This window comes from Arabidopsis lyrata (assembly GCF_000004255.2).
Source record: "Arabidopsis lyrata subsp. lyrata unplaced genomic scaffold ARALYscaffold_8, whole genome shotgun sequence".
Taxonomy (NCBI): domain Eukaryota; kingdom Viridiplantae; phylum Streptophyta; class Magnoliopsida; order Brassicales; family Brassicaceae; genus Arabidopsis; species Arabidopsis lyrata.
The window spans coordinates 11,099,139-11,110,177 of NW_003302548.1; the positions used below are offsets into that span (position 1 = coordinate 11,099,139).

The 11,039-nt window shown below is 44.6% G+C and overlaps 1 protein-coding gene and 2 pseudogenes across 1 annotated transcript; 2 read left to right on the forward strand and 1 right to left on the reverse strand.

Moving 5' to 3' along the window:
• Positions 1–2,599, reverse strand: part of LOC110225762 — a 3,701-nt pseudogene extending 1,102 nt beyond the window's left edge.
• A 3,549-nt stretch (positions 2,600–6,148) lies between these two features.
• LOC110225763 lies at positions 6,149–8,837 on the forward strand (annotated as a pseudogene).
• Positions 8,838–9,448: 611 nt separating this feature from the next.
• LOC110227825 lies at positions 9,449–9,781 on the forward strand. Its single transcript, XM_021023573.1, has 2 exons — positions 9,449–9,598; positions 9,722–9,781. Exons 1-2 carry the CDS (start codon positions 9,449–9,451, stop codon positions 9,779–9,781), a joined length of 210 nt encoding a protein of 69 aa, XP_020879232.1.
• Positions 9,782–11,039: the final 1,258 nt, after the last annotated feature.

An 11,039-nucleotide genomic window follows, 5' to 3' on the forward strand; every position in this document is an offset into this window, starting at 1 on the left:
GATGGGGCTCCTGGTCCGCCTTCCACAGTACAACCATCCTCCGGGGTGACCTCCGGTGCCGCAGGAACTTCGGGTGGGACGACATCTTCCGTCTCACTTGAGCCTGGGAAGGGCAGTCCCAGTCAATTTAAAAAAAAAACATAAGGTAAGAAAAAGGTAGTAAGTGTCAGGAGCCAAGCGTTACCTGCCCAATCTAGACCCGATTCACTAATAGGAGGCGATTCAGTGAAGAATTCCTCGAAGTCCTGCGGGTTAAAGGTCGAAGTAGGAAGAGCTGCCAAGCGACTCCGCTTTTCAGAAAGATTAGCCGACAGTTCGGTCCTCTCTTGCTCCTCGGAGAAATCTGTATCATGGATTTGATCCAACAAGATCAGGTTGCTCTCGTGCTCCTTGACGTCAGATTCCAAACCTGACCTAGCTTTCTCGGTCTGCATAAAGCGGATGGCCCCTTGGATCAACTCCATCCCGCGTCCCTTAACCTCCTTTCTGGCCTTCGATGCTGACCTTGCTAACTCGGAATCACGCAACTTGGCGATCGCCTGGTACTTCGCGTGAAGCTCGGTAAGTTGGTTGTTCAGGGTATCGGCGGATGATTCAGACTCATGAAGTCTACCCTGAACACCAGAAAGTTCATCCTGGAGCTTGTAATCCCGGTCGTACTGGTCCTGCAGCTCCCCCTTTATCTTCGCAAGCTCGGATGATAGACCATCAACCTTGTCCTCCAAATCATGCTAGGAGTCGGTAGAAGAACGGAGGTCAGCCTCGAGATTAGAAAACTTGCCCTTCCACGTGTCAATCTCTTTCTCCCGACCAATGACCAACCCTTCGTAATGTTCAATTATGTCATTGAGCTCGCCGTTCGCCTGATATTACACATAAACCCAGAATGACGGATCAGTTCGAAGAATGACAGTAAAGTCAGAAAAATGAAGCGGAGCTAACCCGAGATGAATGATGAGCATGAAGTAGGTATCGTTCACGAATTGCAGAGCGCCACTTGTTGAATTCCGGCAGGATCGCACCTGATCGGGTTTTGAAGTACCGAAAAACGTTACCCTCTTTCTCCATGGCTACGAAAGCAAAAGAGGAAAGGTCTTAGAAATTCAAAATAAGTACAAGACGAAAAGAAAAGAATACATGTATGACGTCATACCTGAGAGCGATTTGATCTAAGGAACAAGAGCAGGCTTTGTCTTCGGAGAATCATCTCGAGACTCAGAACTTTCCTTCTGAGAAGCTGCACCCAGGTTCGTCTTCTCCCCACTACGTTGAGAAGAAGAAGACATATATACAGGACGAGGAGGACCCATTGGTTCAGTAGGAGGGGACGATCGAGGAGAACGGTCAGTCCGGGCCCTTGACTTCTCTCTTCGCGGAGAAGAACCACTGCGGGATGACCTGTCCCTCTTTTTGCGAATTAAATCCTTAAGCGGTTCGTTGCTAAAATCATCTCGGGAAGAACGATGAGAGTCACGGTTAGGAGATTGGAGCCTCCGGGGAGGACGGTCATCGTGACGTTCACGTCGAGGTGTCAATCTGAAAACGGCGACAGATCTGGCTCCTTCGGTGCTACCGTCGTCAACCAATAAGGTTTTGCTATAATTTTTTTTGTCAATGGCGGTCGCAAGGAACCCTTGTTCTCGTCACAAGCCTCAGCCATCGGCTTGGAAATCATTTTTTGCTGGGCAGTGAGAGCCCGAGCTGACATTCCCTGGGTTGAGGGAGGAGGCGGAAGACGATGAAGTTGATTGGGAGGGCTCATCCTGAGTTTTCGATTGGCTTGTATGAACCGTTCGAGAGTGAAAGAATTCCAAAGGGTTTCCCCTTCGAGGATTATTTTGAAGAAGCCAATAAAGTTGGAGCGACGAAAGCTGCGAAGTGAAAATAACAAGTTTAATCAATAGGAATAATAAAATTGGAGAAGTGTATGCGACCTAATTTCTACCAGGTTTCGCGGACCACTTCGATGGGAGTAAATCTGATAGACTTCCAATCGAAGCATGGGTTTCTTAATCAGGAACCAAGGGTGATGCCAATTTTCATCCTTGTTTGGAAGATGTGAAATGACGTTCCTGTTAGCATTAGGGTATGCCGAGAAATACCCTGTCTTCTTCGATGAACTTCTCACGCTTAGAAGCTCATTCAGCTCGGGGACCCCTATAATGTATCCGGCTTCCGCCGCTACTGTTATAATTCCGAGTATGGTTCGGAGAAGATTGGGGGTTAATTGAGAAAGAGCGATCTCGAGAACCGCCAAGTACCGAACCAGGGCTTCGGGAAGTGGGAAGGTTAATCCGCAATCCTTGAAATAAATCTCGTACACACAGAAGTAACCATCGCGATAGTTCTCTGGGGATTCTGTGGGGGCAGCTATTTGTGCTTCCGCCATAATTTCCGGCAGAATCCGGCAAAGCTCTCTCAACCGCTCGAGGGATTGAAGAGTACAAGTGGATCTATAGTGCGGACCGGCAATATCATTAGGGCGAGTGCACTCGTCATTACTAGGGCGCCTATCGTCGAATGACGGAGATTCGGGTCTTTCGGAATCAGAAGTCATTGGGGAAAATGAAAGGTTCGAGATCCGACGAAGAGAAATTTGGCGAAGGAAAAGAAGAGAGAAGTTTCGAATAAAGTGCAAATGTAAAAGTAGAAAATGATGATGAAAAGAAGTTACCTTACACAAGCTAAATGATGGAATCGCCTCGGAAGTTGTGTGGGAAGTGGGAAGGTTTTTCCCGTTTTAATAGTAATTAATTAATATACGGTGATAATGATGACAGATGTCACTCGGGTAAAAATCGCTAGTGCCGAAATTAAAGGAGCGATGAGATTTTCGGCGGGAAATCAGAAAGATTCTCGAGCGCAATCTTTGGTCATTTAATCATTTAAAGTCCTCCGAATTAGAATGGCACTTCGAAGAACTTGGGGGGCTAATTGTTGGTGTCGGATCCCGCACCAGAGGTCTAGGACCAACCAAAGATTGCCACGTAGTTGGGGTAACGGCCCATAAAGGATAAAGCCCATTAGATCCGTGAGTCGGAGAAATAGCCGAAGTGGTTATCACTACGAGGAGAATCCGAAGTGATTACACCTCGACATGAGTCCAGAGACGAAGTCGCAGTTAAGTCGGTCCAAGGACATTTTGGGCCAAAAAGGCGAGGCCCATGGAGATCGGAGTCAACTCAAATTCGAACGTTGAGCATTAAAATCAAAGATCAAAACAGACGCATTTAAGAGAGAATAATTGTATTTAATTAGCTATTTAAATGTCGTTTTTCTATGTATAAATATAGAGGCCAATGGCCATGTAAAAGAGGACCTTTTTCTTCGAGCAAGAAATACTATAGCAATTTTTGTGGCAATTCATAAGCTTTTTACATTCTTATTTTTTGTCCCTCAAGAATAATCTTCCCTATTAATAAAAATACTTGAGTGTCTGAATCCGACATCCACAAATATGTAGCCCTAAATACTATATACAAAAATACAAATACAAACAAAACCAAGCATGTATGTTAATGTCTTCTTAATATTTTGTTTATGTTTCTGTGCAAAATTGACACCCCACTCCCACAATATTGGGCCAATTTGTTTTGATATTGTGATATATTTCATTTAAGGCTCATGAGAATGACAGACCACAAAAATAACATGTATCTATATACATATGTAAGTATCTCTTTCTCGGTAGAGATAAATAAAACCCTAGCCGCTTTTGTCGAAAGAAATAATGGAAGAGAAAGAAGAAAAAGGCGCAGATCAAAGAGAGGAAATAGATCTGATTGTGATCCATGGAGGAAGAAAATAAAAGAAAGAGGTGAAGAGATAGAACAAAGGGAGATATGGAGGCGTAACATCGCGGAGGAGAAGGGATCATCACCACCACACATATAAATCAATTATAGTGGGAAATCTGGTTTTTAATACTAAGGAGAAGTGGAGACATAAGAAGATCATAGCTGATCCAAGCAGAATAGAAGCAAAGAGGAAGGAGGAAGAACAATTTCAAGAGGGCGTCTTGCGAGGAGAATTCCCGATAGAACAGAGGGATTCAGATCACAAGTAAGGCATCTATGGAAAGCTCACGTTGTCAAGAATCCACAGCAGCTTACGGAGTTTGAATCGAGTTTATATTCGAGAAGTTATGCGTGTTTCTTCCAGGACAAGCAGCTTTAGAAAACAGTTTCGTAATGACTTCTTCGAGGCAATGTTTAGAGGTCTGAAATTTGGTGGAGTTCTTCATTATACTATAGGCTACATATTCAGCGGTGGGATTATGATTATAACGGTTAGTTCTTGACTTATGAGTATTCTTCCGAGATAGTTTAATTTAGAGTATATGGTAACGAGTTTGTATTGTTACTTGGATGAACGAGCTCGGTTTGAGCTGAAGCTACGGACAGCGAAGCCAAAGCAATGCTAAACAAGCAAGAAAATTCCTTGTTATTAGTAATATGAGATTTCATGAGTCTTGGAGTAAGGTCTTGTTTGATGTAGAACCACAGTAGAGCTAAAGAGCATGTGGTTGCAGCTAAGAAATTAAGTTTGTCTAAAAGAGAAAGGAGTCGAGAAATGTTATTCATCTTGAACTAGGCTAAGGTGAGGATGGTATTTGCGAAGCATAGTTTCATTTTATTTGTTATGCTTCTTAACGCATGATATGTAGTCTTAGATCTAATTGTATAGGATAAGATTATGTGATGATATGACTTGATGATTGTTGAATTTTATATGTGTTAGTATGATGTTTGTTGAGTTTGATATGTGTTAGTATGATGTTTGATAAGGTGATGTTATGTATGAGAATGTTAAGTATGATTATGAGTATGTATGAATGATGGACAGTGATGGACCGACGGGTTAACAGCTGGTCAAGAACGGCTAACGAGCCCGGAATGGGAGTGTTTGAGCCACGACGGCCAGCCTCCACTCAAGAGGTTCTAGTCATCACGAGGATGACTGGACCTAACGATGTATGTATGGTTAAGATGAATGTTATGAATGTTTGTGTTTAGTAAGTAAGGTATGTTATGTGATTGCTAGTGTCTAAGTTTATATGTTATGATGAGGGTTGTATAGCTTAAGAAAATGTTCTATGTTTCAGTGCGCAGAGTTGATTCCCCTCACTGAGTATTCTTTACTCACCCCTTTTTCTCCTTATTCCTCAGGTGAGTAAGCTTCAAGAGTTGTGTGCAATGTTTTTGTTCGTGTGTGACATTTAAAGAAAACGTTTTGGCAAGATCGGATGAATAACATACCGTCTTGGCTTATATGGCGGGACGGTGTGGACGTCGGATTCACACACTCAAATATTTGTTAATTTAGCGGGAAAGATTATTCTTGAGGACAAAAATTGATATGTAAAAAGCTATGAATTGTAATGGAAATGGCTATAGTGTAATTGCTAGGAAAATTGCGTGTGTCTTACATGGCTCTTGGCCCCCTTATTTATACTAACAAACGACATTTAACTCCTAATTAAATACAATTATTCTCTCTTTAATGTGTCTGTTACAATTTTTGAGTTTAATGCTCAAACGTTCGAATTTGAATTAATCCTGATCTCTGTGGGCTTCGCCCTTTAGCCCAAAAAGCCCTGAACCGAACTAATCTTGACTTCGACTCCGTCCTCACCTCGAGGTGCAACCACTTCGATCCCTCTTCGTGATATAACCACCTCGACCACGTTCTTGGGCTTGTAAGGCTAACGGGCCTTATCCTTCGCGGGCTTTTATCCTGCCTATGTGGCAATTTTTGGTTGGTCCCGAACCTTCCGTGCGGGATCCGACACCAACAATTAGCCCCCCAAGTCTTCCGAAGTGTTACCCTAGTTCGGAAGATTTTAATGCTGCGATGACTAAATATTGTGCCCGAGAATCTTCAGATTTTCCGCCGAAAATCTCATCACTCCTTTAATTTCGGCACTAGCCATTTTTAACCGAGTGACATCTGTCATCATTATGACCGTATATTAATTAATTACTATTAAAACGGGAAAAAACCTTCCCATTTCCCACACAACTTCCGAGGCGGTTCCATCATTTAGCTTGCGTAAAGTAACTTCTTTCATCATCATCTTTTTACTTTTACTCTTGCGCTTTAATCGAAACTTCTCTCTACTTTCCTTCGCCGAATTTTTCTTTGCCGGATCTTGAATTTCTCATCTTCCTCAATGACTTCCGACTCCGATAGACCTGAGTCTCCGTCCTACGACGAGAGACGTTCTAGTAACGACGAATGCACTCGCCCTCACGACATCACTGGTCCTCATTACAGATCCACCTGTACTCTTCAATCCCTCGAGCGATTGAAAGAGCTTTGCCAGATTCCACCTGGAATCATGGCAGAAGCGCAAATAGCCGATCCTACGGAGTCCCCAGAAAATCACCGCGACGGCTACTTCTGTGTATATGAGATCTATTTCAAAGGCTGCGGATTAACCTTCCCCCTTCCCGAAGCCCTAGTTCGATACCTAGCGGCTCTTGAGATTTCTTTGCCTCAATTAACTCCCAATCTCCTCCGAACCATCCTTGGGATTATAACCGTTGCGGAGGAGGCTGGTTACATCGTCGGAGTCCCCAAACTGAACGAACTTCTAAGCGTGAGAAGTTCGTCAAAGAAAACAGGGTTCTTCTCGGCGTATCCAAATGCCAACAGGAACATCATCTCGCACCTCCCAAACAAGGATGAAAACTGGCACCATCCTTGGTTCCTGATTAAGAAGACTCCTGCTTCGATTGGAAATCTTTCCGATGTACTTCCATCGAAGTGGTCTGCGAAGCCTGGTAGAAATTAGGTCGCACATACCTTTCCTGGTTGTTTTATTTTTACTGACCAAACTCGTTGTTTAACTTCGCAGCTTTCATCGCTCCGACTCTTCCGTCTGAAGAATTCATCGGATTCTTCAAAATAATCCTTGAAGGGGAAACCCTTTGGAACTCTTTCACCCTCGATCGGTTCATAGAAGCCAATCGGAAACTCAGGATAAGCCCTCCCGATCAACTCCACCGTCTTCCGCCTCCTCCCCCAACTCAGGGAATGTCAGCTCGGGCTCTTACTGCCCAGCGCAAGGTGCTCTCCAAGCCAATAACTAAGGGCTTGCGAGGAGAACAAAGCGTTCTTTGCGACCGTTATTGAAAAAAAAGACTATAGCAGGACCCTGCTGGTGGATGAACAGCACCGAGGGAGCCAGATCCGTTGCTGCTTTCAGATTGACACCTCGTCGTGAACGTCGTGAGGAACGTTCTCCTCGGAGGGCCCTATCTCCACATCGTGACTGTCCTCGACCTCCCCGAGATGATTGTAGCAACGAACCGCTTAAGAATTTGATTCGCAGGAAGAGAGATAAGTCATCTCGCAGAGATTCCTCTCCGTAGAGGGAGAAGTCGAAGGCCCGGACTGACCGCTCTCCTCGATCGTCCCCTCCTACTGAACCAATGGGTCCTCCTCTTCCCGTTGACATGTCTTCCTTTTCCCAACACAGTGGTGAGAAGACTGCCCGTAACGCGTCTCCCCAGAAGGACGGTTCTGGGTCTCGAGATGCTCCCTCGAAGTCAAAGCCTGTTCTTGTCCCCCAGGTCTGGTGACGATTTATGCATTCTTAAAAGTTTTCATCTTGTTCAGATTCCAAATTTTACAACTCTTCTTCTTTTGCCTGGAACGGATTCATGCTGTGGCACTTTCTTATAAGTTCTTTGACAGAATGCCCCATTTCGGGACGTCTTTCGATGCTTCAAAACTCGATCGGGTGCGATCCTGCCGGAATTTGACAAGTGGCGTCCTGCAATTCGCGAACGCTATTTACTTCATGCGCATCATTCATCTCGGGTTAGTTCCACTTTATTTTTCTGATTCCGCTACTACCCTTCGTACTGACTCACAATCTTGAATTTATATGAAATGTCAGGCAAACAGCGAACTCAACGATATGGTTGAACACTACGAGGGATTGTTGATTAGCCGGCAGCAGGAGATTGACACGTGGAAGGGCAAGCTTACTACTCTTGAGGCTGACCTCCACTCATCTTCCGGCTCCAAGCAACAACTGGAGGATCAAGTTGACAGTCTCACATCTGAGCTAGGGGCGATAAAGCGCGAATTGCAGGATCAGTATGATCGGAATTACCAACTCCAGGATGAACTTTCTGGTGTTCAAGGCAGACTCAACGAGTCTGAATCGGCTGCTTATAACCTGACCAACCAATTTGCTGAACTTGATGCGAAGTATAAGGCGATCACCAAGTTGTGGGATTCCGAGTTGAGGAAGTCGGCGTCGAAGGCCAGGAAAGAGGTCAAGGGACATGGGATGGACTTGATCCAGGGGGCCATTCGCTTCATGCAAACCAAGAAGGCACAATCGATGTTGGAATCGGACATCAAGGAGCACGAGAGCAATTTACTCTTGTTGAAACAAATCCATGAAGAGGGCTTCTCCGAAGAGCAGGAAAAGTCCGAGCTGACGACTAATTTAGCTGAAAAACGAAGTCGCCTTGCAGCCATTCCTGCTTCCTCTTTCAATCCTCAGCAGTTCGAGGAGTTCTTCACCGAGTCACCTCCTTTGGGAGAATCAAGTTTAGACTGGGCTGGTAAGTTTATGTTCCTTTACACTAACCCTTTACTTGCTTTTAATTTTTGGCTGATTGTAACTGTTCCTCCTAGGTCCACATGAGACGGGAAGCGTTGCCCCATCTGAAGTTCCTGTCGTGCCAGTTGTCACCCCAGAAGATGACTGCGCAGTCGAGGACGAGCAGGGAGCTTCTTCTGAGCAAGTCCCAGCCAAGGAGGCGAATGAAACCCCGACAACCGAAGTGGAGGCCGAGGTGATTGCTGAACCGTAGTGGCTGTGTCCACTTCGAATTGGGGCTTGTCCCATCTTTCTAAAGACTTAAATTTTAAATCTTTATGTTTTTGTTTTCGCCTAAGGAGGCTTTATTACTAATTTCTTTCGAACAAGATATTTGCCTGAGGAGGCTTTTAAACCTTTTTAGATTATGAGCCTATGAGGGTTTGGTTAAAACGATGTGCGGGTTTGCAAAGTCCGCTTTTAACACTTTTTGGCCTTGTGGCTATGTTTTTCGAGATTAGGTTGATCAGACCTTCCTCTTAGAATGCGAGAACTGAACTCGGCTTATTTCGAGTTCCCCACTTCGGGTTTAGTCAACTCGGAGAATTTGTTGGGCTTGGGCCTTAAATTTTCTTTTTACTTAATGGGCTTTTTGTCTTAAATGCGACGGTTGCTCTTTCCTCCCCCACTCCTTGGAAATAAGAAAAGCTGCACGTCTTTAAGGCAATAACTGCTTCTTCTCAACTTCCAAAAATGGTTTAAAGCACTCGGGCACGCCACTATTATAAAATTTTGGTTTCCAAGATAAACCCTAACCCTATTATAAATAGGGGCTTGCCTTTGAGCCTTCTTCAAAAACTTCTGAATTTATTAAACATCTCAACGATGGAAAACGAAAATGTAGCCCCCGTCGACCCCGGCAGCCCACTCTTCCTGTCCGGCGACGGTTTTGAGCCAGCCGGTGTTCTCTTCCCTCACGCCGTGTTTCACTTCCCTTCGAGGGAAAAGAAAGAGGCCTATGACTTTATGGACAAGGTTAACTCCCTTTTTCTTTTATCAAATTTTCCCGTCCTTCCCCTCAACTTTCTTGCTTCTGTGACAGGTCGTTGACAAACACCACCATTTGTGCGATGAGAGGCAGCGGCTAGGTCTTAAAAGGCAAACACTCGAGGCTCGCATTGCTCGGGTGGAAAGGAAGGTGAGGGCCTTGGAAAGTGATCCCTTTCAATGGGAGTGGAGGAATTTTGATTCTATTATAGAGATCCCAAAGATGCTCCAGTAAATGCCCCGGTCGAGATCGCTCTGTCCGACAGCGAAGAAGAGGATGAAGAGGAGGGTAGCATCCATCAGAAGCGCGTCCGGAAAGAGCCCGAAGTGGGTAGCAAGAACGAGCCATCCACTTCGAATACTAAACCGGCGATGAAGGAGTCTGTTCCTGAGCCCCTTCCATAAATGTTCCGAACTTCGTTTTCTTTTTTTTCTTTTTTTTCAGACTCATAATGGGCTTCAGCCCACTTCGTTTATGGAAATTTTACTTCTTTCCTTTTCTCGAAATATTTTCGGAGATGTGTCTTGAATGCAGGATTGGTTAAAGGGCGTAAATCTCGCCGCGAATCACTCCATTCCAGGGTTGAATCCGCAGCTTACTAGGGACATGATGTTCCTATAAATTATAGCTTCAACTTCCCCTTACTTCTCATTACTCTCTTTCACTTTTGTAGGTATGGATTTCAACCTTCGATGTTCGGAGTCATTGCCTGATTTTTCCAGGGGAAGAATGATAGATGAAGATGTTCCGGATGTGCCAAGTAGGCGGCCTTCTCCACCTCGTGGCTTCTTCAGATCTCAAATCCAAACTCCGTGTGCTTTGATCAAGGATCTCCCGGACAGAGACCAAGAGATTGCGATGGCATTTATCAAAGCACTTGCGATTCAACATAGGAAGCTAACACTGGAAAACAAGAAGCTCCGAAAAAAGATTCATCGAATCCAACGCAGGGTTACTACGATATCAAGAGATCTTCACATCCTCGGCTCTCATCCCGGAGAGTGGATTGAACTCGGAATCTCCGACTTCGCTCGTTTTCCGGACTGCATGTTGCCAATCCTGGACCTCGCTGGTCAAGGAGTTCAAGTGTTCTGTACGCCGAGAAGATTTCCCTAAGCGTTCGAAGATCGACACTTTGTCTTATTTGCTTGAATAAATGCTTTGTTTCCAGTTTCTGTATGTTCGCCCAGTTCGAACTTTATTTGCCTTGTACGTTCGTATAATCAAACTTTTTCCCTAAAAAATAGAATAAATAAATTTTCATTAGTAGCTGAACTCGTTTCCGAGCTGCCTACGTACCCATTTCGGGATCAAGCCACACCGTAGTTCATGTTACATAATAAAAATGCGTGTCACTTAGACATAAAACTTCTTTAGGTTGATCACGTTCCAAGGTCGCTGGACTGGATTGCCTTCTAAGTCTTTCAA

What these genes read in the sequence shown, in the direction of transcription:
- LOC110227825 (XM_021023573.1), top strand. Translation starts at nt 9,449, where the DNA reads ATGGAAAACGAAAATGTAGCCCCCGTCGACCCCGGCAGCCCACTCTTC. An exon ending in CCTATGACTTTATGGACAAG is followed by an intron (nt 9,599 to 9,721) that starts GTTAACTCCCTT and finishes AGGTCTTAAAAG; the next exon opens with GCAAACACTCGAGGCTCGCA.